Source organism: Lolium rigidum, chromosome 3 (genome assembly GCF_022539505.1).
Source record: "Lolium rigidum isolate FL_2022 chromosome 3, APGP_CSIRO_Lrig_0.1, whole genome shotgun sequence".
Taxonomy (NCBI): Eukaryota; Viridiplantae; Streptophyta; class Magnoliopsida; order Poales; family Poaceae; genus Lolium; species Lolium rigidum.
In genome coordinates, this window is record NC_061510.1 from 6,244,256 (window position 1) to 6,270,707 (window position 26,452).

The window sequence follows — 26,452 nt, forward strand, 5'->3', positions numbered from 1 at the left end:
ACCTCCCACTGGCCAGGCCCAGGAAGGCCCAGCCGGCACCCCACCTTCCAGCCCACCAAGCCGCAGCCCACCTCCCTCCAAACCCTAAATCCCACCGGCCACCACCTCCCTGGCCTTTTACATCTCCACCCCCCCCCCCCCACCGCGAGCCCACCTTTTTCCAAAAACCCCCTTCCCCCTTTTCTTTTCACCGCCTGGTCCTCCCACCAAATCGCTCCTCCTCGTCCTCGCTCGCAGACACGAGCACGAACCGCAACCTGCTCCTCTCCTTCCCCGACGGGCTCGCTCGACCCTGTTGCTCCGTCCGCCGCTTGCCCCCCATCTCCTGCCCGAGCGCCGCCTGCAGGAGCTTCCCCTGCCGCGCGCGCCACCTCCCTGGCTCCTCCTCTCCCCGCGGCCGCGACACCCTCTTCCCCAACCTTCCCGCGCCGTTCCTCGTCGACCGTCGCGCCCATCCCCGGCCTCGCCGGCAACCAGCGCACGCTCTGCGGCCTCCTCCCTCCTCGCCGCATCCCGGCTCGGCCCCGCCGTGACCCGCCTCGCCCCGGGCGTCCTCCCTGCTTCCCCATCCGCATCGAGCTTTGGCCATCATGTTCGCCCCGCGCGCGACTGCGCCTCCTCCACAGTAGCCTGGGAGATGCTGCTCCCTGACCAATCCGTCGCCAAGGCCTCAAGGCCGCGTCCATCTCGAGCCTCCCGCGACCTCGGTTCTCCTCTCGTGCTCATCCCCGAGCCACCTCGTCGGGTTCCCTGCGCTAGCGCTGCTGCCCCAATTTATTTCGTGCATGTACGCATCCGCTCATCAGTCATCAGCAGCCATCGTTGTTTCTTTTTCCAACAGCAGCAAGGTGTTTCAATTGGGACGCCACCTTCTCGCTTTGAAATCTGTGTCCATGCAACAAGGACCAACAATTGCTCTACCTTCTTCCAGGCACGTTTTGGAGTTGAACCCGGAGATAAATGGCGCAAATTCAAGTTCGACACCCGCGAACCGAAGCCGGAACCCCAAGTTCTTCTTCACGGATCCGAAGTCCAGACCCCGGCTTCATCTTCATCCTCTTCAATCCGGCGACCATCTTTGTTTTGGATACCGTGAGACCCCGACCCTAAGCCAATCCTATTTTATAAATGTCATCTAACTTGTTGCATTTATCATATCGCCATGTGTGCATCGCATATCATCTCGTGCATCTTGTGTTTCCGGGGTAAATAGCGATTCACCTAATAATTAAATATGGAATTGTGCGGGATTAATATTTGTCCCGGCTCCATTTAATTTTGCATAGCGCACCCATGCCATGTCTTGCCATGCTAATAATATTTAATATGCGGGGTAGATAAACAACTTGAATCTAATAATTTGTTTGTCCGGGTTCCGATCCCGCTTAATTTGGATAATTGCATTGCACCATCTTTGCCATGTCATGCATATCATCTTGATCATGCTGGATCTTCTTTATCCGTAGTAGTAAGATTTGCACCCGTTGTGTGTACCAGCATTTGCTTCTTCCCGGATAGGATCACGAAGTGGTGATGTGAGATACGACGAGTTCTTCGACAAGTGCTTCTGCATCTTTTCACAGGCGAGCCCTCTCTCTTCACCTATTATACTCTCTCCCTCGCATTGCTATCCTTATGTTGCGCTTCTTTATCGAGTCACGTGTCCTATTCCATTTGTTTACCATAATAATCCTATATGTATCATTCCTCACCATAGCCGTTGCTTGATGTTTGAGCCTTGCGAGTCGTAGGCGTGTTTAGGATCTGTTGTTTATCTCGATCTGTTATCGGGATATGTTGGGTTGTTGGGAGGTTATCAGATGCTATATCAGTTGTTGGAGATACACATGCTTTACTTATTTGTTAACAACTAAAATTGTAAGCAGAGGCATCTGTGAGCCCCTTTGCGAAAGCATCGGAACTTTGACTTGCTAATGTCCCCTAGGACCCGAGTTCTTGTTATCTCGTTCCGAGATTGAGCGCTCTACCCATGCGTGGGGACGATTATTGGGACCCCCCTCACCCGTTACCTTTTCTCAAGTCAGTTGAAAAGGGGGCCACAACCTTGGTTTTATTTGCCTATGCCATGTATGCCATGCTTTACTTCCTGTTGCCTTCGGGTGTTTACTTCCTGTTGCCTTCGGGTGTTTATATTCCGTACTGTACCCCGCGGAACGTTTAGCGAAGCGTGTGGTTTGCATGCCTAGCCGTTAACGCAAACCCTGAGTCCGCTTCGGAGTACGGCCGGACTTCGTTACGGGTAGCTTAGCCGGGTGGCCCCCCTAGACTTTCTTGTTGAACTGGGAACGGTCTTGTTGTGAGACATCCACCTGTCGTAAGTGGGTCGAGCATGCGTATGGTTACATTTGGGCAACCCCTGCAGGGTGTACATCTTATCGATAAGCCGTGTCCGCGGTTATGGACGACTTGGAATTGTATAGCTCGATCATAGAACAACTTACACCTTTATGTTGATGCTATTAATTTGCTAATAACTTGCGTAGTAATATAGCATTACTACAACCGATACCTAATAAAACTTGTCCACCGTTGAGTGCCTCTTACATTGCCTCTTCGCAATTGTTGAAGGGGATATGTGTATTTGGCTGGGTTATGTTTGTGTAGTATTTATCTGTTACCTTGTGCGCTCTCTTATCTTCTCTGATTAGACGGATGTTGTAGTGTGTCTCTATTGGTTATAGTTTTGCTGCCGCTGAACCTACCATATAGCCCCAGGCGATATATATTTATACTCGCTCGGCGAGCATAGCCATTTCTAGTCTCGCTAAGTACGTGCCGGAGTTCGTTCCTTGGTACTTACTCTCGCCTTTTCCCTTTCTCTTTTGCCTCCTCCCTCTTGTCGGCAACCGATGGCCCGACTTTGGCAGGTACGAGATGACGACGTTAGCAAGGTTACCCTTCCGGCTTGGCCTGGGCAGGGTTATGGACGCCACTGGTTATCTTCAGGACTCTTAGTCCAATTTGTATCTTGTCCGTACTCGGACGTATTCGATCTTCTGTATGATTTGGATCATTGTATGTATCTATTTGTATCCTGGCTCGTTGGAGTCGTTGTTGTAATATATGTTTCTTGTGGGCGCTATTGTAATCCTGTTGTAATGTTACCGCTCGTGTTAATTCCTCTGGCATCACGTGTGTGATTCGTCGCGCACGTCGTGTCGGAGGGCGTCTCTGAATCGTTATCGTGCGGATTTCGGCGGGATCGCTGGAATCCTCATGGTACCGGTTCCGGGGCGTCACAAGCATCATATATATTAGGCATCAAGATTTATAGAGATAGATCAAGACGTCTAATAGGGATATCACAAAGTACATACCTGGACAAGATTCTAAAGAAGTTTAGAATGGACGAAAGTAAGAAAGGATTCTTACCTATGTTACCAGGCAAGGTCTTGAGTAAGACTCAAGGTCCGGCTACGGCGGAAGAAAGAGAAAGGATGAGTCAGATCCCCTATGCCTCGGCAGTAGGCTCTATCATGTATGCCATGCTATGTACTAGACCGGATATAGCACATGCTGTTAGTTTGACTAGCAGATATCAAAGTGATCCAGGAATGGAACACTGGACAGCGGTCAAGAATATCCTGAAGTACTTGAAAAGAACTAAGGATATGTTTCTTTGTTATGGAGGTGACCAAGAGCTCGTTGTAACCAGTTACACCGATGCAAGTTGGAACACTGATCCTGATGACTCTAAGTCACAATCTGGGTACGTGTTTATATTGAATGGTGCTGCAGTAAGCTGGGCAAGCTCGAAGAAGTGCACGGTGGCGAAGTCTTCAACAGAATCGGAGTACATAGCGGCTTCAGAGGCTTCATCAGAAGCGGTATGGATGAAGAGGTTCATTGTAGAGCTCGGTGTGGTTCCTAGTGCATTGGACCCACTAGTCATCTACTGTGATAACATGGGTGCCATCGCCAATGCACAAGAACCAAGGTCACACAAGAGGCTGAAGCATATCAAGTTGCGTTATCATTCGATTCGCGAGTACATCGAAGATGGAGAAGTAAAGATTTGCAAAGTACACACTGATCTGAATGTAGCGGATCGGTTGACTAAAGCTCTCCCTAGGGCAAAGCATGACCAACACCAGAATGCCATGGGTGTTAGGTACCTTACAATGTAATCTAGATTATTGACTCTAGTGCAAGTGGGAGAGCTGTTGGAGATATGCCCAAGAGGCAATAATAAAAGTGGTTATTATATATCTTTATGTTTATGATAAATGTTTATATACCATGCTATAATTGTATTAACCGAAACATTGATACATGTGTGTTATGTAAACAACAATGAGTCCCTAGTAAGCCTCTTAACTAACTTGTTGATTAATAGATGATTAGTTTCATAATCATGAACATTGGATGTTATTAATAACAAGGTTATATCATTATATGAATGATGTAATGGACACACCCAATTAAGCGTCGCATAAGATCACGTCATTAAGTTATTTGCTATAAGCTTTCGATACATAGTTACCTAGTCCTTTCGACCATGAGATCATGTAAATAACTTATACCGGAAAGGAACTTTGATTACATCAAACGCCACTGCGTAAATGGGTGGTTATAAAGGTGGGATTAAGTATCCGGAAAGTATGAGTTGAGGCATATGGATCAACAGTGGGATTTGTCCATCCCGATGACGGATAGATATACTCTGGGCCCTCTCGGTGGAATGTCGTCTAATGTCTTGCAAGCATATGAATGGTTCATAAGAGACCACATAACACGATACGAGTAAAGAGTACTTGTCAGGAGACGAGGTTGAACAAGGTATAGAGAGATACCGATGATCAAACCTCGGACAAGTAAAATATCGCGTGACAAAGGGAATTGGTATCGTATGTGAATGGTTCATTCGATCACTAAGTCATCGTTGAATATGTGGGAGCCATTATGGATCTCCAGATCCCGCTATTGGTTATTGGTCGGAGAGAGTTCTCAACCATGTCCACATAGTTCGTGAACCGTAGGGTGACACACTTAAGGTTTGATGTTGTAATAGTAGAACTTGAATATGGAATGGAGTTCGAAGTTTTGTTCGAAGTCTCGGATGGGATCCCGGACATCACGAGGAGTTCCGGAATGGTCCGGAGAATAAGATTCATATATAGGAAGTCATTTTATAAGTTTGAAAATGATCCGGTGCATTTATGGAAGGTTCTAGAAGGTTCTAGAAAAGTCCGGAAGAAATCACTTTGGAAGGCAGAGTCCCGGAGGGACTCCACCTCCCATGGCCGGCCAACCCTAGAGTGGTGGAGTCCCAGGTGGACTCCACCTAAGGTGGCCGGCCACCCCCCTCATGGAAGGGTGGGAGTCCCACTTGAGGTGGGAATCCCACCTTGGGTAGGTTTCCCTACACATGGAAGGTTTTGGGTTGGGGTCTTATTCGAAGACTTGTAGTCCAACACTTGGGGGTTCCACCTATATAATGAGGGGCAAGGGGAGGGGGCCGGCCACCACAAGCCCATAGCTTGGCCGCACCCCTAAGTGGCCGGCCACCCCCTCTCCCCAAACCCTAGCCGCCCCACTCCTCCACCTCTCCCACAATGCTTAGCGAAGCTCCGCCGGAGTTCTCCATCGCCACCGCCACCACGCCGTCGTGTTGCCGGATTCAAGGAGGAGCTACTACTTCTGCTGCCCGCTGGAACGGGGAGAAGGACGTCGTCTTCATCAACACCGAACGTGTGACCGAGTACGGAGGTGCTTCCCGATTGTGGCACCGTCAAGATCTTCTATGCGCTTTTGAAAGCGGCAAGTGATCGTCTACCGCAACAACAAGAGCCTCATCTTGTAGGCTTTGGAAATCTTCAAGGGTGAATCTCGTTCATCTCCTCGTTGCTCCCGTCTTCTAGATTGCATCTTGGCTTGGATTGCGTTCTCGCGGTAGGAATTTTTTTTGTTTCTATGCAACGAATCCCTACAAAAACATATGTGGATAACATTGTCAAATTGCATGGAGTACCTCTTACAATCACATCTGATCGTGATAAGATATTTACAAGCCATTTATGGAGGGACTTGATCAAGGCTTTGGGTACTCAGCTGAATTACAGCACAACATACCATCCTCAAACCGATGGGCAAAGTGAACGGGTGAATCAATGTTTGGAACAGTATCTGAGATATGTTGTTGACAATCCAAAGCACTGGAAGAAATGGTTGAGTCTAGCGGAGTTTTGGTATAACTCTAGTTTCCACTCTTCTTTGGGATGCTCTCCCTTCAAAGCATTGTACAAAACTGACCCAAACTTTGGGGGCATGCCGAATCTCACCGTCGCAGAGGATTCAGTGTCTACGGATACTACCCTGGAATATCAAGCTCAGACAGATTTGCTACGTGCTCAACTAGTTAGAGCACAACTCAGGATGAAGCATTATGCTGATCACAACCGGACAGAGCGCCAATTTCAGGTTGGGGAACAAGTGTTGTTGAAACTCCAGCCATACGCTCAACAGTCAGTGGTCAATCGTCCCTATCCTAAGTTGTCCTACAAGTATTTTGGGCCTTATACTGTGATGGAACGGATTGGTGAAGTGGCCTATCGCCTTGCTCTACCAGCGACAACTTAGGTACACCCCGTCTTCCATGTTTCCCAGCTTAAACCATTCACTGTCAACTACACTCCGGTTTTCAGCAATCTTCCATCGTTCCTGAACTGCACACGGCCACACCAACACCAGTTGAGATTGTCCAACGCCGTTTGGTGCGCAAAGGAAATGCTACGGCTCCACGGGTGTTGATCCGTTGGGCACATATGCCAGATAATTGCACAACTTGGGAGGATAACTATGTACTGAAGACCAGGTATCCTGATGCACAAATATGGGAAACAGAGACGACACCAGAGGCGTCTTCTTCAGGGGGGGATACTGTCACACCATCGTCAACGATGGTGGACATGGACAAGTCGCTAGGCTGAGCTGGCGAGCTCTTTGGGCCCAGTACCAGGAGTTAAGAGTTGTGTTTCTCGTGTATGTGTCTTAGCTGGTGTTGCGTGTGTGGTACCCCAGGTTATAAGGGGAGGTGGTTGTATCGAATCAAAGTAAGAAAATAAACGTGTGGAAAGCTAATCTCATCTTCCGTGTCTGGTCTTCTCATCCCCTCTCCTGCTTCGTCATCCCAGGTCCCCTTTCCTGTGTATCTCAACCCACAAATTCGTCTGATGTGTGTCCCGACTACCTCGAGGACATCACAGATTGTTGCGCACTCAACATCTTGTCAAGTGCGGATTTCCCTTCATGATGTCTTTCCAAGTATTTCTTCAAAGAAAGAACTTGCGCCTCGAGCTCTTTTATTTCCTCTACATGGTTAGTAGAAATACAAGTACTAGAGGAAGTAGAAGCTTCATTGTTAGAGCAACAAGGCAAAGCAAGTAATCCAACACAAGGTGTATCAACAGTTTGACTAGATGGATTACTAGGACTAGCACATGGCAATATAGCATTTTGAGTAGATGGATATTTGCCTTAGTAATACTTGTCTCATGAGCTAACTCAGTAATACTTGCCTCATGAGCTAACTTTAGCCCATCATAGGAAATTAGAAGATCATCATGAGAGCCCGAGAGCTTGTTATGACTTTCTTCTAATTTCCTATAATTGCTAGTTAGCAAATCAAGTTGAGCCCGTAGCTCACCATTCTCCTTTAAAATAGATGCTTCACAAGAAGTAGAGTTAGTAGAACAAGCATCATCAATAGATTTTTCTTTTTCAAGCACATAAGATTCCATTTCTTGCTTAAGACCATGAGTTATGCACCTTTCATTTTTCAGCTCTTGTCGTAGGAGATTGAATCTCCGTTTCTCATTTTCAATATGAGATTTCAACTCCTCAATGGACTCATCCCCTTTCAGTGAGGGAGTCCATCAAGAAATCGAATTTGACAAGGGCATCACCACGAAGGGTGCATCTAATATTATAAAGGCCTTTGAGTATAGCATCTTCTCATCTTGTTCATCATCACTCTCATCATTAGAAAATGTGTTGGGATTCTAGGTAGGAGTTACCTTTGGTCCCTTTGCCATAAGGCACATGTGCATCCAGAGGATGAAGATGAAGATGTTTTGGAATCTTCATTCATGATAGTCTCATACCTCATAGATTGTTCCATTTCCTTTACATTGTTAGACAACAAAAAACTAGAGGAAATAGAAGCATTTTGTTCATGGCAAGAAGACAAAGCAAGCATATCATCATGGGATTTATGTAAGGAGTTTATACATGATATGCAAGAACTATCAACACAAGCATGTAGATTATTTTCAGTGCTAGATGTGTTTAAGTCCAAAGATGAAATATTGCAATGAGATAGAGATGAAGAGTCATCACTATTGAGCACAATATCAACATTGCAATTCCATCACCACTCATCATATCATTACCTTGTGTCTTGCAACACGTTGGTGAAGTGGAAGAAGATGATAACTCATCATGGCCGGAGGTGGAAGCAACTTGGAGCTCTTCATGATGTGAAGGGGAAGATAGCTCCTCGGAGACACCACCGACCATATGAGAAGTGGATCCACCAAATATTTCCTTAAGCTTGATCCACATCTCATGAGATGACTTTCGCTTTATATATATCAAGAACCTACGAAAATCTGGTCTCACGGAGAATAAAAGCTCATTAGATACTTGAGCTTCAAGATGTAAGTTTTTCTCATCCTCTAAAGATATATTTTGAGGATCTATCGGAGGAGAAAAACCTCGCTCTATATTTGGACACAAGGTCCAAAGATTACAAAGCAAGCGATTTCTCCACAAAAGATAATCTGTGCCACCAAGGATAATTGTGTCATTGTGCACTATATTACTAGCCGACATCTTTACTCTCAAGGCGATGAAGCCTTAAAAAAGGAGAGACCTTGCTCTAATACCAATTGAAAGGACGAGATGTAGCTTAGAGGGGGGGGGGGTGTAAATAGGCGTTTTAAAACTCTTACGGATTTGGATTGTAAGAATGTAATTAAACTAACGTTTAATTCACAAGCAAAAATCCTAAATATGCTAGGCTCACCTAAATGCAACAACAACAACTAGAGATAAGAAAGATAGGCACAAGATATATGTAGCACAAGTGATAGCAAGATATATGTACTTCAAGCACGATGGCTATCACAAGGAAACTAAGCTCGGGTATATAAATAACCGAGGCACGAGACGAAGACGTATTCCCGTGTTCCCTTCCTTTGCAAGAAGGTACGTCACGTTTGGAGGGGTGGAGGTCCCACGAAGGATTCCCCAACGCCACGAAGGATCACCCTATTCTCCGATCCTATCCCACGAAGGAATAGCCCTTTCCTTATGGCTAGCTTTTCCTCCACTCCGGAGATGGCAAGCTCCACACACTTCACAAGATGCACGAAGGAGAAGCCCGGGCCCCTTCACAATCTTCCACGAAGAGGTCACCGGGACACCAACCAAGCCAACTAGGAGGTCACCCTCCAAGAGTAACAAGCTCACGATCTCTCACTCAAACTAATCGTGGTGGAGAGCTCAACACTATGCAATGATGCAAAGCAAGAACAATAGAGGTGTTCAAATTCTTCACACTCAAATCCCACCAAAGCAACAAATGCTAGGATGAGATTAGAGAGGAAGAACAATGGAGGAAATCAAAAAATGACTCCAAGATCTAGATCCCAAGAGTTCCCCTCACTTAGAGGAGGAATGTATTGGATGAGGTTGTAGATCTAGATCTCCTCTTTCAAATCCCCCTAGAATATGCAAGAATCATAGGAGGGAAGGGAGAGGAAGCAAGCTCAAGAGGTTCAACAATGGTGGTAAAAAATAAGCTCAAGAACCCTAGAAAACTATTGGGGAATAAGCCCCTTTTATAGCCAAACGAATACGACCGTTTGGGGCAGATCTGGGAGTTTTTCATCCATCCTAGTCAACCGGGCCGGAACCGGGCCAGAGACCGGGCCGCCTGGCGGGAGAGCCGGTCAGACCGGGCCAGGGACCGGGCAGCCTTGAGAGACCCCTGGAAACCGTCCGGTTGGCACCGGTGTGGGAGCCGTTCTGTGTCGGACAAGCCGGTGAGACAGCCGACGCCACCGGCCCAAACATGAAAACATGTTTTACAAAAACCATGATAACTTTTGCGTCCGGACTTCGATTTTGATGATCTTGGGCTTTTTGGAATCAGAACAACAAACCCTACAACTTTATGCGTAGAAACATCATTGTCCACCCACAGAGTAAAATCCACAAGATGAATGTTTTTACCTATCTATAAAAGAGACACCGGTAAAACCTCCAAGCTCAAAAACGCAATAGAAGATGCATACGAATTCCGTTTTCGATGAACTTGGGTTTGTTGTAAAGCTAGCAACAAGCTCAAGAACCTCACAGAGAGAAACACCAAGAAGAAAAAATATTTATGGAATGCAAAACATGCAAAGGGTTGAGCTCCCTAAGACGATGTGATCAAGTTACCCAACCGAAAACCCCTCTTGATAGTGCGTATATGTATCCTATAATCCTGTCTCCCAACAACCACTTCGAGACCGGTAAAAGGTAAACCTAACAAGGCCATACCTTTGCCTTGCGCATCCCGCTTGATCTTAATGATAACTCTCCAAGCTCCACTCAAGCCGGAATGTCTCACTTGATCATTGTTGCTTCGTGAAGACTCACAAATGCTCCCCCATACACCATGATGGGAAAGCTCCATTGATGCACATCTTCACATGTCCATTATCAAAAAAATGGACGGCAAGCTTCAAGCATATGATCCTCTTGAGATGCTCAACTTGAACTTGCCCAACTCAACTTTGATGATGATCACCACTTGACGTCATCCTCTTATGGGCTATATGAGATCTCACTTTTGATGCATGCCCATGGAAAGATAACTAACCCACATAGACAACACAAGGGAACATATATGATGGGTTAGTTCATAAAGCATAATTGACACAGCTTATCATACCACATGACTTCTCGTGGCACATTCTTCATGCTTCATGTGTTGACCAAACTTGAATCTATTCTTTACTCTTTGTATTGGTCAACCTTGTATCTTCTCATGCTCTATCATACTATCTTGAGGTGTATATAGAATTCTTCATTTGTTTACATGCTCTAAATATTAGTCAACCATAGCTCAACTTATGAGACTATCATGACACCGACTTAGAGCCAGAACTTGAATTCTTCACTTGGAATCAAGCACTCAAGATCTTGATCATTTATTGCTTATCACATAGGCTAGAGCATGGCTAATATTGAGTTCCACATAAGAACTCCATCTTCATTTCTTCTTCTTGATCATATCACATATATATCTTCAAATCGATGATCTTGATGCCAATACACAAGGTATATCTTTATATTCATGACATCCATACTTGAATCCAACATATGGACTACAAGTAGTACCTATGGAATATTCCTTCATATAAACTCAATGAAAACATTAGTCTATAGGGGTTGTCATTAATTACCAAAACCACACATAGGGACAATATACCCTTACAGCATTCCCCAAAGCGGTCCCAAAGGGATTTGGGGTGCGCTGGACGAAAAAACTTTCCTAGCCACATGCCCCAAAGCTTCTTTTTGTCCGACGTGGCCCGATACGGTGTCCGGCGCTCCGAGCCCGTCCCCGCTGCACAGGGGACGCTCCGGGCATGCTGGACACAACGAAAAGCGAGGCGCAAAGACGCGGCCACGATGCGTCAGCGGCTCGGAAGCCTAAAACCCAGTCGTCTACCTTTAGTCAAGCGATGTTAATGGCGTCCCAAATTTCCCAGGCGACGCGGGGACGCGTCTCATCGTGCATGGCCGTGTGGCAACCGAGGAGAACGTACTCGTCCTCCTCCAACTCTTCCTCATCAGGGCCGGCGCGATCTGTGCCGTCCTCGTCGCACCGCGTTGCGCCCTACACTGTCCCTAAGCGCGAGATGAAGAAGGAGGATCCGGAGTTCTCGAAGCCGCCAGCCAATCCGAGGCACGGCGGCATCGGTAGCCGGCTGCAGCAAAGGCGCGGCGGCGCCGTCCTCATCCCAAAGCCGGTGGTGAAGGAAGAGCAGGACGACGAGGCAGCCGGGAAGGCGGCTCTGCTGGCGGAGTACGAGCGTCAGCAACGTCTCATCGCGAGCAGGGACGACCCCGAGGACTGCCCAGGGCTGCACGCGGAACGCCGCGTCGCTGAACGACTAGGACGCCTGGAGGGGCGACCTCGACGCAGCGATCGCCATGTCCATCCGCGAGACCGGGAGGCCGATCGTGGACCTCACCGAAAACGAGGCTGGGCCAAGCGGCCTGGTGAAGGACGAGCCCAATGAGCGCATCAAGCAGGAGGTCGTCACCGACGATATGTACAACTTCCACCAGTACTACGATGCCTCTGGCCACCGCAAGTACTTATAGATTAGGGTTTAGTTTAAATTTATTTGAATTTCGTTCGAATCTGTGTAATTTATAGCAAGTTTAAATGAATTCGCTCGAGTTTAAATTTTTTTAAATTTTATTTGGGGGACGCGGCCGGGGAGTGACATCCCTCAAACACGACACGAACAAAACACGTCTACATCCCCCAAACACAATACAAATAAAACACGTCCCAGACGCCCAATCCGGCGCTGTTTAGGTGACGTTTTGGGAACGCTTCTAAAGATACTCATAGCTACCTCTGTCATGCTTTATAGGTTTCACGCGTGTCCTAGTACCCGTTTGTTTCTCAGTAGGTGGCAAGATATAGCAGAGTACAAAGAGTATTGGGCGTCTTATGGCAGCAGCTGCAACGGTGGCCGCTTTCTATACCTAGCACGGTTGCACCGCTTTCAGCGGTAGCGAAAGGAAAGGAGAAAATGATTTGGGAGTCACGTACATGGACAAAATGAGTGACGCTGAAGGCATAGCTACAGCAGGCGACGGCGTAACCCCACGCGTCACCCGGGTCGCATACAAGCCGGCCGCGTGCTCACGACGTGAGCCACGCATGCAGATGGCTTTTTTTTTTTTTTGACAGAATTCAGCACTTTATTGATTACTAGCAAAAGTGCCCGTTCGTTGCATCGGGTGAAAAATACTCAAACACTACACGGTATCATCTATGATGACAATTCTGCTTCCTTGTGTCATCATCGACGAAAGTGGTCACATGTTCTTTCAATTCATGACAAACATGATTAGAAAAAACAATGGACCAGGAGTTTAAAAATTAGCTTCTAGAATAACCTTGTCTCTACAATAATTTTGGCTCAAAATCGAATGACCCACCTAATTGAATTCTAGTGTGTTGCCACAATATTTTTTAGATCTTTTATTTAGTTTTTAACCCCAGACAATAGCTACACAGGAAGTCCCGCCTCAGGGGCTGTTCTTTTTTTTTCCCTTGAATAGTTGTTTTTTGTCACCTTGTGATCTGCGGAATTAAAACATATCACGCTTATTATACACTGAAAAGTAGCACAGTAATATGTTTCAAAAACCTAATGAAGCGATTTCTTGTACGAGATTGCTCGATGAAATCACGAAAAAAATCTGCAACAATACATGTCGATTGAACGGTGATGCGAGAGACTCCAAGAATAACAGTGAAGGAATCATGAGCTCCTACTATCCTATAACATACATGCACTCCAAGGAGCTCACACAGACGTGGAAAAGAGGGTTCAAGCTGAACTCAAATATGGAAAGCACTAACCTGGCAGCAGATTGGACTCACCAGGCAGAGCTTTGCGGGGGAGGAGAATCTAAAAATCATCAAGGATAACAGGTGCAGCGGGCATGTCTCATGGAAAATCATCAAGGATGACAGATGAAATATAGAGTACCAGGTCGGATCAGCCCAGCTGCTGGGGCAGTGCAGAGAGGGAGAGGCGAGCCATGGCTAGCATCAAGTTAGCGAATCCGATTACCGCATCCACGCAAAGGCCTCTGCACGGGAAACTTACGGAGAGCGTTGATGCGCGCCATCTGTGGGTCGGCCATGGAGGAAGGGTAAAGCGAGGTGGGTGAGGTTGGATCGGGTAAAGACGCCATGACCTGGAGCCTCGCCGTCGAGGCCGATTCGTACACCTTCCAGTTTGGGGATCGGGCCGCAGGGTTGATTATGTCTTCGGCAAGCTCGCTACGGTGGCAAGGGGCCTCGCTGGCGTTGAGATCCTGGCAGCGGCAACGTGCTCCAGCTCGATTCACGCCATTACGATTAACGAATCAGATGGCTAGGTTCGGTTACAGCTCTGCTAACCCGATTCAGTTCGCGGGGAGCCTCAATTCACAGGTGGTGTTCTCGCCGTTGAGCGAGAGAACTCCGCTTCGCGACGGTGCTCCCGCATCTGCGGCAGTGAGCTCCGATCCGCCATTGCCACTGGGAGCTCCGCGCCGCCAAGGTCCTCACGCCGCCGCGCTGTTCTGCCGTGGCCTCCCGGAAGCTTGAAGGTATTCTGGTCGCCTTCCCTTCCACCATCTCCTCCCTGCTCCATCTACCGAGTAGATCGAGGGGTGGCATCGGCGTCCATCGGGCTGCGGTCTGTTCGCCAGGCGCCAACAGAGACGGGAACAGGGACACGGACACGGATCTGCGCTCCTTCGATGGCCTCGCCTCCACCCTGCTTCTTCTCGTACCTCGTTGACTGGGAGACGGGAGGGCTGGCATCTCCTCGCATAAGCCAGGTTCTTCCGCGCGGTGAATCTTCGATCCCCAAATCCATCACCTAATTCCCGACAATTCCACCATAAATCGCCGACGCAGCCGCTGTCTCGCTCATTCTTTGTACCCCGCTTCTCTCCAGCCCACACCTCCTCCGTTTCAGGCGACGGCTAAACTTGCCGAGGAAAGGTGCGAGGCTATCGAGTCAGCGGTGGTGCAGGGTACCTAGGTTTCCTTGGTCTCCCGGTGAGGAAGGAAAAAAGCTGACGAACCGGTAGGGTGGTATATGTGCGTTATATGTAATTTGGTGGGAGGGCAAAACGGTCCAAAAAAGCGTTGACGAAACTTTTTGGCAGAAACCTTAGCTCCTTTATTATTAGGTATAGAAATAACATCAATACAAAGTTTATCCCTGATAAACTCCGGAACAGATGACCGATAGAAAACGCTACCAACAAGTTCTGCTCTACGAACTAAAGCATGTGCTGAATTATTACACAAACGATTAACATGGTGGAAAGAAACCCATGTTCTAGACGCGGCGAGGGTTTTGATATCCTCGACCACAACTCCCACCAGAGATCGATCCTTCATCTTGCAATTGATCCTCTGAATGATGGAAAGACAGTCCGAAACCAAGATGATCTTGTTCAGGCCTTCATCACGGGCGAGGGAGACTGCACATCTGATGGCTTGTGCTTCTGCAATTTCGGTCGACGTAACCTCATCGAGTACCTGGCTAGAAGCAGCCAGGAAATTACCAATGTGGTCTCTGATCACGACGCCGACCCCCATCCGAGTTGTGGACTTGAACAAAGCAGCATCGACATTAATCACCACCGAACCTTCCTATTGCGGAACCCAAGCGGAGGCTAAGGGAGTATCACGCGTGCGGACTGCCGATGGTTTGATCAAATGTTGCAAGATCATCTCAATATACGATCTTATCTGTAATGCTAGACTGTGAGGTGACTTCCGGGGTTCCCCATTGCGTACTGTGTTCCGATGGTTCCACAGATGTCATGCCGTCACAGCCAAAGTGATCGCCGCGCGGTCGTCCGCCCTGGACATGAAATCAAAAATCCAGACTTTGATGTTGGTGAATTCTTTCCTGCGAAGGTGAACTCTGAAAGTTGCTTTTACCTCACGCCAAACCTGATAGGCATATTGGCAAAACAACATTGCATGCGTTGCAGAACACGCATGCAGGTGGCTGGTGCATATATGAGAGCATCTCCAGCTGTTGGAGGCACCCATGGGATAATTCCGATGAAAATTTATTCAGAATGGACCTATTTTTGATATGGGGAGCAATGATTTTCAAGCCGTCCCGGGGAATTTGCGCGGATCAGAGCGCGGAATCTTCACTGACACGCGAGCCAGAGTGTGGAATTTGCTCCATCCGAAATCTTCGGCAGCAATCGGTAAACCGGGATGGTCTGGGGAGTTCGGACGGATTTAGGTCTAAATCCGAACGAAAACAAGAAGCTGGAGACTTGACTGGACCGTTTTCGTCCGGATGAAAAAAAGAGATCTTAGAGGTATTTCGGGTAGATGGCTGGAGATGCTCCGAGAGACTAGATCTCAGCTGCTATATAAGTAACCCGTCGTGCGGAGAGAAGTTTCAAGTAACCAACCACAGCACAGGCATAGCCATGGCTGCTCTTGACTGGTCTTGCCTAGTCGGGCCTGTAGCGTTCAAGGACTTGAACCGGAAGGACGATGATGAGATGGTGATCGCCCCGCCGGATGAGAGCGCGGAGATTGTTTCCTCCCTGCCGAGCAAAACAACGGGCCCCAACATTGAGCTGCGGCAGTACCAGGGGGTGTGGATGCTGGGCACGGTGGTTCCCGGGCTGATCTCCCTCCAGCGCCGCTTCAGGTCGCGGCCGGGCGATGTGCTCCTCGCGAGCCCTGTCAAGTCCGGCACGACCTGGATCAAGTCGCTCACCTTCGCGACCATGGCGCGGTCCTCCTACCCTCCCTCCGCCGCGGACCACCCGCTCCGTCGCCTCAACCCGCACGAGTGCGTCCCCTACATGGAGGAGGTCTTCCTGCACGGCCACGAAGCCAAGCTGGAGGCGCTGCCGTCGCCGAGACTCATGCACACGCACCTGCACTACTCCCTGCTGCCTCGCTCCCTCGCCAATTGCAAGACCGTATTTGTCTGCAGGTATGTCGTATTTTGTTTTGTCTTTTCTTTTGTCTCGATATTTCTTTACCAAACAGGGATGTCGATCGTGTAGGGAGCCCAAGGATATGGTGGTCTCCCTGTGGCACTTCCTCAACAGAGCTGGGGTGAACTTCTCCTTCTCGGAGCTGTTCGAGCTGATATGCGATGGCAAGAACCCCAACGGCCCATTCTGGGAGCACGTCCTGGGATACTGGAGCGCCAGCAAAGCCAGGCCGGATGGAGTCCTGTTTCTGAGGTACGAGAAGATGCTAGCCGATCCGGTCAGCGCCGTCCGAGAGCTCGCGCGGTTCCTCGGCGTGCCATTCTCGGCGGCCGAGGAGGCGGCGGAGTTGCCCATGGAAATCTGCGAGCTGTGCAGCATCGACACCATGAGAGGTCTCCAAGGAAACAAAACAGGAAGCATTGGGGAGTTCACCTTCGCGCACCAAAGCTATTTCAGGAAAGGGGTCGTGGGGGACTGGGTGAACCATATGACGCCTGAGATGGCCCGCCGCATGGATGCCATTGTCGAGGAAAAGCTCCGGGGATCGGGGCTCACCTTCTCCTCTTGAGGCGTGTAGTAGGCGTAAGTTACTTGTTTTTATGTCTATATTTCGGCCGGGTTTCCTTGTGCGGCCATGATCATATCGTCCCTCGACCTTCTACAAGTGCAGGGACACATCCACACCGGGAGCTGGCACATGACCCACCGTCATGTCCCCTCGATCTGAGCTCTCGGCTCTAGTGCGTGCGCTGCAAGCTCTTGTACGGGTACGAGCCCACAGTGTGTGTGTCCTTTGATGTTTCTATTCTTCATCCCGAGGAACGGAGAGAGTGTGTGTGTTAGCCATAGCACCATGATGTTTGCGGCTATGGCTGACCCATATAATCCGTGTTGTTTGGACTGTAACATGGAACATCCCAAGTTTAATCCCAATCGTAACAGACCCATAATTCTGTCCGGCAACAGCTTCGGACTATAGCTAGCCTAAACTAACATGGACACTAAGTTTACTAACGCAACTACTACTAGCGCGCATAGCTACCTAAGGCTGCTCATAGTGGGGAGTAACATAAGGTGGTGTCATGCATAAGTTACTAGTCTATGTTACTACCTTCATAGTGGAAAGTAACTTAGAGATGGTATCATGCAAAGTCTCATTTATTTGTTAGTAGACTCATTTTATCTTGGGGTGTGTGATGTTATGGTAACATAGCTAGTTACCACATCACTCTTTTTTTTCATTTATTGACATGCCATGTCACCAAAATGCCTTGAAATGTGTGATGTTACTAGTTATGTTACTCCCACTATGAGCAGTCAACTTCCGGCCGGCCCAAAAACAAATACTAAATTATGACTCGAACAAGAAATTTTTTTTTGAAACGAAGTCAAAATCATGTAATGATAATTTTTTTTTCTTGTGCACGTTATCTACCAATGCACAGCTACACATCGTGCATGGTTATATGTACATCATTGCAACCTTTTACGGAAGTGTTTAAACAGTCGAAGAACGCGGCGAGGGATATTTTATTCCAATATGGATGGCAACATAATCTTCAAATATGTCCTCTATCACCTTAGGAGTTTTACAATTTCTCATCATTGATATGTATTTTGCTTTTTAAGTTTGTACTTTAACTTAGTTTGATCGAGTATAATACTTAAAACTTTTTGAGTAATAAAATATAATTCATAAAAGATATTGCATACAAAAAAGAGATTCGATCGATAGAGAAACAAAGAGTCCCCGTCGGCATCGGTTCCTTTACGTGGAAAACCGGAAAGGTTTAGAAAAAAACAAAAAGAACCGGCCGGAAGTCTACGTGACCACGCCTCTGCCTTTATAGGACTGATTCGATCGATCAGGCTCACGGCGCCGCCAGGCAAACTCCAGACCCTAGCTTGCAAGCAGCGCATCCATGGATCCTCTCACCGCCGAGCTCTCGCCGAGCCTCGCCGGGTGGAAGAGAGTATGCGAGGACCAGCTCGCGAGGACTCTCCCGGTGAGTCACTCCAGACATTGTCGATCGATGTGTTCCTCTCTCTGCATGGTTCTCCAGATTCTCTACATGAAATCAGGATTCAGTTCCACTTATCCTTCCGTGATTGTATTGCGAACCACTACGTTTAACGTTTTACACTTGATTTGAAAACAATTTCTTTCTTCACAACTTGACTACGCATGTGCACGCAAGGAAGATGCTTGTAAAATTTTAATTTTATTGACACTTAGAAAACAGAGGTTCATAAAAGGGGTACATGTTGTAATGGCCTGGATAGACAGCTTATTTTAATCCTTTTATATCTCTTAGCTCGTTGTTTTCTACAGTAAATTTTTCTTTTGATCTTTTTGTAAAATTGTTGTGGGGCTTTTCCTCACAGTCTCAAGGTTCAAAAAAATAAAAGGGGTACATGCATGTGAAAGAACTAGTATCTAAGGGTGTGTTTGGTAGGCTGAGTCAACACAGAAAATCTGTCCTCATCCCACTTCTACCATATGAGATAGTGTTTGTTAGGCTGGGTCGTCTCGCCGAGCTAAGCTCATCTCATACAAACAAGGGCTCTCAGCCTGGCCAGGTTGTGAAGCTCAGATCGAGCTTCACAACCCAGCTTGGCTGAGTCCATCCCGCAACTCCTCTCGGGAGGCCCACACGGCACCCCCAGACCCGAGCCCGGCTCCTCATTCCCCCCACGAACTGCTCTCACCCGCGCTCCTCCCCCACGGAAAGCTCCCGCGCCCCTCCTCCCATGGCTGCCGGCCGTCCCCGCGCCTCTCCTTCCCCTGGCCGCCGGCCGCCGGTCGCCGCCGCGCCTCTCATCCCCTGCCCGCCGGCCGCTGCCGCGCATCCCCTCCCGTGGCCGCCGCCCGCCGCCGCCCCTGGATGCCGCCCATCCCCTGGCCGCCCGACGCCGCCCCTCCCCTGGCCTCCCGACGCGGCGACACAGCCCCTCCCTGGCCGCCTCCGACGCCGCCCCTCCGCTCCCTTGGCCGCCGGCCGCAGCCCACCCCTGGATGCCGCTCGCCCCCACCACTGGATGCCGCGCCTCCGCTGGCCGCCCGACGCCGTCCCTCCGCTGGCCTCCCGACGTCGTCCCTCCCCTGTCCGTCAGCCGCCACCGCCCCTGGCCGCCGCCCACCGCCGGTCTCGCCCACGGCCCACCACCTCCGGCGAGCTACGGCCTCAAACGTGCAAATCGAGCTGAAGGACCTGATGGCTTTTTGGTTACTCTCTTTGAGGGCATATTTGCAAAAAAAATGCATCACCTATCTCATCTCATACATGCCGTGCCAAACAACATCTCAGCTCGGCTCATCTCAGCTCATACATGTGTTACCAAACAACATCTCGTCTCATTTTAACTTAGCTGGGATCATCATGTATGAGAAGAGATAGTTATTCTCGATTGCCCCGGGCTACCAAACACACCCTAAGTCGTTGTGATGGCTATGCCACAGTTGGCTTTATTCTATTATTTGTCGCAGTTGATGACATATCCTGTTTTTTTGCTGTGTAACCTCGTTTTCAGTTACAAAACTTTGATGTTTTGTGCTTGTTTCAGATGCAGATCTTTGTTAAAACGCTCTATTGCAAAACCATCACTCTTGATGTTCGGAGTTCAGATACTATCGACAATGTCAAGGTTCAGATTCATGAAAAAGAGGGAATCGCTGTAGAAGAGCAACGCCTCATGTTTGATGGCACGCATCTGGAGGATGGACGCACCTTGGCCGACTACGACATCCAAAAGGAGTCTACCCTTTATCTTGCCCCCCATCTTGATGGAGGGATCGAGATTTCCGTGGAGACCCTCAATGGAAACATGATCAACCTCAAGGTGGATTCATCTGATACCATCCATGATGTCAAGGCAAAAATTCAGGATCAACACCGCCTACTCTTTGGGGGGAAGCAACTTGATGACGAGTGTACTTTGGGTGAGTGTGGCATCCAGTATGGTTCCACTCTAAATCTTGATCGGCGCTACCCAGAAAGGATGGAAATCTCCATCAAGACGCTTCAAAGGCCTTTCTATGTTAAGAGCACAGATACCATCAACAGCCTCAAGTCGACAATTAAAGATGAGTATAGCATTCACCCGGCCCAGCAGAGCCTCTTCTTTAACAGCTGGAAGGAGCTCGAGGGCGGCCGTACTCTGGCCTATTATGACATCCGGAATGGATCCAATCTCGACCTCGTCCTGTGCCTCCGACCTGGGCTGATGCAGATCTTCATCCAGCAACTTACAGGAAAGACTTTTGTGCTTAAGGTTGAGAGCTCCGATACCATTCACGATGTCAAGGAGAAGATTCACCAGGTGGAGGGCATACCTGTAAGACTCCAACGGCTCCTCTTTACTGCGAGGGACAAGCAGGGTAGGCCGACTACACATCAGAAGGACATGCAAGATAGGCTCACTCTTGCGGACTGCAAGATCAAGGATAACTCCACCCTTAAGCTTGTCCTCCGCCTCCTGTCGTGTGTTCAGTGTCCGGGCCACCATCATTAGACCGGTCATATTAATGTGTCTCAACTCTCACGGAATGTATTTGAAGCAACTTGCTGGAATCACTGTTTGTTGGTAGTACTCTACGTATTATAAGGTTTATTTTTCTTCATGCATCGCTCCATTGTTCCCAGTCGTTGATGGTTCGCTTGTTGCTATGAACCCGGAGAGACGAATCATGCAACGCGACATGGCTTTTTTCCTTACATAAGGAGTAGCTTCGGCTCTCTTTGCTCCTTTTTCCCCACTTTTTCTTTCTTTCAATAAAGTTGGAACCCAGATTTCTCGTTGTCTGATTTGTCTTGGCCACCGATGTGGTGGAGGGAGGAATTCTGCAGGGTTCTTGCTTGTTGTGACGGCCCAAATCTTGGTGAAGAAGTCGGTACTTATGCACGTACGGATAGCTGAATACAAATTTCCTGCTGGCATTGGTTCGTTTACATGGAAGCTGAAAAGGACAGATTGAACAAAAACGGAAGTAAATCTCAAGGTTCCGCCTTAGATCATCTCTAGCAGATTCCATAAAAAATGTCAAAATTTTAAAATAATCAAATTATAAGGTTTTGTTCGAAAAACTGGTTTATTACACATCCCGTAAAATTTTACTAACCCGTAATTTACTTAAAGAGCACCATGAACCCACGCCCGAGAACTTTGTATCCGCGGCCTCGAAGGCAATATTGCTAGTAAACCAGACGGGAGGGAAGTGTCAGCTCCCGCTGATGCCCTTCCATCGTGGGACTCGCCGAACTTTTGTGGAATTCCACCAAATATCTAACAATGCCCCAAATTTAAATCCAAGAATGATAGTTGTTTTGTCGATATGAATAATGTCTTTTATGTCCATGCTGATGGATTTTAATAAGCCCGCTGGCTCCGATTGCTAATTGATGCCTTGCCTAAATGCTTATCAATTCATCCTTGCGTATATGCAATACTGGATGCGAAATTGAATTCATAAACCTAACTGGATCTCGAGACTAGTGGCATTTGTTGTGTTTTGTAGCAACGATATTGAGACACCAAATCTTAGGGTTTAGGGTGTTCTGTAGTGTTTGGTTTCAAAGATCTCAATAAATCCCCACAGTGACGACGTAGGTGGAGGAGATGGAGAAATCTTATGGTTTAGGGTGATGTGTGTTACTGTTCTTCCACTAGCCGATGGTGCTAGTGCGACATGGCCTTTTTTTTTGGTTCATCGCGTGTGTGTGTGAAGCACTCCCTGATGGATTTTAATTAGCTCGCTGCCTTGGCCGCTTGCTAATCGATGCATCTAAATGCCTACTCAATTCATCCTTGCTTATATGCAATTCTGGATCCGAAATTGAATCGTTTCTCCCGCATGACGTATGTTTCCATCTATTCCTTCCTTCCTTCGTCCCATAAAATCCTTCCTTATCATCCCGTAACTGATGCGGAAAAGGAAACGTACGTATACTGCTCCTAAACTAGCGAGGACGGCCGTCCGTGTTCCAGTGGGATACGCTCACGAGTCACGATACGCCGCCCGTTTGTTTGTCTTTTAACCTCCCGACCTCCTGACCTGCTGGGCACCTCACGAGTCACGATACGCCGCCGATCCGAAGTCCGACGTCCGCCCACCGCCGCTTCTCCGGTTCCCCACCCTTAGCTAGCTACTGGAAATCGCTTTCGCTTGCTTGCTGTGCCCCACCCTTAGCTAGCTACTGGAAATCTTGCTCAATGGATAAAAGCATAGCTTACAGAACACCGGCCTCGATAGAATCTTGTTCAGTAAACATTAAGCAGGTCAAGAGAAGAAGTATAGAACACCTCATATTGAATTCATAAACCTCAACTGGATTTACTAGCTAATGACCTCATGTTGCTTCCTCCTTTTCGGAATTTTTTGTCAACTTTGCGGTAAGATTATCAAGTTATTATCTAGTACACCTCTTGTATTGGTTGTCAAGCTTTTCTGGCAACACAACCATGTCACCGTACTCCTATACACCTACATAGTAATTCTCATTATCTTAAAATAATCAGTAATTTATATTAGATATATTAATGTTTATTATACATATGCCAACATATTCCTGGATCCGTGTTTTTGGAGAATCACCGTATCGTGGTTATCCGTATCTGAGACGAGGTGGGATCATGTTTTTGTGGGCTGCAGGATATATAGACGAGGTGGGAGGAAGAAAGTACCGCTGGAGGAGAGGAGATGGGGCTGACGTTCACCAAACTGTTTAGCGGCCGGCTCGCCAATAAGGAGATGCAGATCCTGCTGCTGGGTCTCGACGCTGCCGGAAAGACCACAATCCTCTACAAGCTTACGCTTGGCGAGGTCGTCACCACAATCCCCACCCTAGGTGAGCATTTGGACCATGGCGCGATTGTGTGCCATATTGACTTAAATGATTATCATAACTTCTTGGAGAATGTGAAAAATTCATTTTAAGCTTTTTTGGCACTTCATGTATTTTGTTAACCGGTTTAAATTATACACTCTATACTCTTATAAATAGATAAAAAAGTGGCTTATATTTCTCCATTATGCATCTTTGCCGATTGGTTTTTGTTGGTGTATGTTAGAAAAAAATTGCGAATATTTAATATAAAATGTCTAATTTATTACTAGACCCCACCAAGTAAAAAGAATTCCTACTTATTAATATTCAAATTTGGAAAAAGTTGACGGGACGCGTACCGAGAAGTTTCCTGTCTATGGGCCAGATTTTTTATATATAAGTGTCTACCATCGTACCTTACTTTTTTTTTCCTCCGGCGTATGTTTATTGTAGTTATATAACAGATTGAATACTTCCTCTGCAATTTTCGTTTTCCCGGATGATTTATCCAATTTTTCTCAAACTTATTTTCCTCCTAATACAGGGTTCAATGTTGAAACAATGGGGTACAATAACATGAGCTTAACTATGTGGGACGTCAGCGGTCATGCCAAGGTACATAGATAGCACACTCTGAACCTCTTGACATATTTATTTTCAGAACTATATCTTCAATTTACTTCCATTGATATCCCGCAATGCATGATCTAAGTCTATCACACCTTATTTGCTCATTTAGAATCTAATTATATAGGATTGTACTTGTATGTATGTTCTTTCTTTGAATTTCCCAGCCATCTTGCTGTTAAAACTGGGTTCTTAAGTTGTTACGTATTTGGAAAAACAGGTCAGGCCTTTGTGGACACATTACTACGGGAACACGCAGGGTATCATCTTTGTGGTGGACAGCAGCAATAGGGACCGTGTTGCTGATGCTCGGTATGAGCTCCACAGGATGCTGAATGAGGTATATTCTTACAATGGACATATGAACGCAACTATAAATTTATCACTTGGCAGTTAGGGGAATACACCGTGAATGGTCTCATCTGTAATGCCTGTTGGACTTTCTCCTGTGATTTTTTTGCCTGATTTGTCCTAGTGATTTTGGAGTTCACTACTATTCATATGTCCACTGATTGCAGGATCAGTTACGTGATGTTGTGTTGCTTGTGCTCGCTAACAAGAAAGATCTTCCAAATGCTATGGATGCTGCTGACATTACTGATAAGCTTGGGCTACGCTCCCTTCGACACTGGTAGCTATGCGCCTCTTGCTTGCCTTTTCAATATACTGAGATGCGATTGTGATGTTTCCGCTGTCACTTAATTGGTTGATTTTCCCATATATTTCTTATATATTTCTTATTTTTACCGAAGAATGTATATCTGCACTTTGGCTTGGTAATTGGCATAGCTACATCTTGCTTTGTAACACAGCAGATGACGTTAAGCATCTTCCTTTTTCTTTTGCTTGCAGGCACATCCAGAGCACTTGTGCTACAACAGGTGAGGGATTGTATGAAGGTCTGGAATGGATGTCCAACACTATTGCTAGCAAGGTATGCATCAAATTTCCTTTTTGGTTCTCTGCGAGCCTTTTTCTTATGTATGTGTACATCCTCGTTCTGTGAAAACAAAAATTGAGTACCTTGTCGGTTCTCTCATCTTGTTCATTTTAATGTCCTCGCAGGCTATATTTTCACTGAGATTTTGGATGAATGAGCTAGGAGCGTTGGTTAGATCGTTCACCGGGAACCTAGGGGCTTCGTTTCAGGATTTATCCAGACACGGCCGCGACGATACCGCTTAAACTAATCCGCATGTCCAAGCACGGCGTCCGTATAAATTGGTTCACCGGAACATAATTAATGAGCAGACACTAGCTAGTTTGTACACTCTGCTATTTCCTCTTTGTAATACTTTGTTACATATACACATCTAGACATTAACAATTTTTAGGAAAACGCTGCCGAACCCCGGGGGGATCAGCGCTCCGTTCCTCCGCTTCCTCCGTACGACGCGTGTCCCGTGGGACCTATCCTTATCTTCTCCCGCAGCACGCTCTCTTCCCAATCCCCATTTCTCTCCCGTGTACCACGGCCGCCGCTCCCAGCGACCCGTCCGCCCCTTTGTCGTCTGCCAGTGCCGCCCCACCCCCTTCGACGGAGGGCTGCCTGCACAGCCGCTCCACCTCCCCATGGGGCTCCGCTTGAAGCTCCCGATCCACCTCCAGCCTCCCCGCAGTGTGCCATCCCAAGCTGCAGATCCGCCGCGCCACCATAGGCTTCCGCCGCCACGCGGTGAGGCCGAGTTCCGGCTATAGGCGGGGCGTAGCAGCAAGGGTCGCGGACCATGACCATCTGCTCCTCCTCCGCTGCCCCGCCGCTCCTCCTTTGCCGCTTCGTGCTGCCCCGCGCCTACAACGGCATGGCGACAAGCAGCGCCTCCGCGCGCACCACCACGCAGCCGGACATGCTTGGCAAGATACGCCGCCGCGCCCCAGCCATCTTCGGTGAGATCGCGACTCACCGCCACCACAAGCTTGCTCCACCGACGCCGCCACGAGCTCCCTCCATGCTGTTTGCTCCTCTTGGGCATCATCACCTCCACCGGCCACTCTCTATGGTCATCTGTGCGCCCTTTTTTCTTTCTTTTTCTTGTAGTGCTACTATCTACGGGTTGACGTAGGGCAAAAGGCGTTGCTACAAACTGTGGTCTCCGTTGCTACAAATGGGTTCTATGTTTGCTACCATGGGATAATGTGTTTTGGGGTTTTTTTGTGTCTGGTGGGCGATTTGCTACATAGCTATTTTTTTT

General features: G+C 47.8%; 3 protein-coding genes across 3 annotated transcripts in view; all 3 read left to right on the plus strand.

Annotated features, from left to right (window-relative positions):
* The first annotated feature begins 16,287 nt into the window (after positions 1-16,287).
* LOC124696171 (cytosolic sulfotransferase 8-like) lies at positions 16,288-17,377 on the plus strand. Its single transcript, XM_047228935.1, has 2 exons — positions 16,288-16,805; positions 16,879-17,377. The coding sequence occupies exons 1-2, from the start codon at positions 16,288-16,290 to the stop codon at positions 17,375-17,377; spliced, it is 1,017 nt and encodes a 338-aa protein (XP_047084891.1).
* A 2,996-nt stretch (positions 17,378-20,373) lies between these two features.
* The window catches only part of LOC124694241 (polyubiquitin-like), a 154,818-nt gene continuing 148,739 nt past the window's right edge, over positions 20,374-26,452 (plus strand). Inside the window, exons 1-2 of the mRNA XM_047227252.1 lie at positions 20,374-20,682; positions 20,881-21,294. Of these exons, the coding sequence (XP_047083208.1) occupies positions 20,374-20,682; positions 20,881-21,294 (723 nt within the window). The remainder of the gene's footprint in view (positions 20,683-20,880; positions 21,295-26,452) is intronic.
* Positions 23,498-25,445, plus strand: LOC124698787 (ADP-ribosylation factor-like). The gene is made up of 6 exons (XM_047231212.1): positions 23,498-23,654; positions 24,178-24,248; positions 24,481-24,600; positions 24,779-24,891; positions 25,113-25,194; positions 25,326-25,445. The coding sequence occupies exons 1-6, from the start codon at positions 23,507-23,509 to the stop codon at positions 25,443-25,445; spliced, it is 654 nt and encodes a 217-aa protein (XP_047087168.1). The 5' UTR covers positions 23,498-23,506.

Coding starts and splice junctions, on each gene's coding strand:
- LOC124696171 (XM_047228935.1), top strand. CDS start 16,288: ATGGCTGCTCTTGACTGGTCTTGCCTAGTCGGGCCTGTAGCGTTCAAG. Junction 16,806..16,878: donor AAGACCGTATTTGTCTGCAG/GTATGTCGTATT, acceptor TCGATCGTGTAG/GGAGCCCAAGGATATGGTGG.
- LOC124698787 (XM_047231212.1), top strand. CDS start 23,507: ATGGGGCTGACGTTCACCAAACTGTTTAGCGGCCGGCTCGCCAATAAG. Junction 24,601..24,778: donor TCCACAGGATGCTGAATGAG/GTATATTCTTAC, acceptor CACTGATTGCAG/GATCAGTTACGTGATGTTGT. Junction 25,195..25,325: donor CCAACACTATTGCTAGCAAG/GTATGCATCAAA, acceptor ATGTCCTCGCAG/GCTATATTTTCACTGAGATT.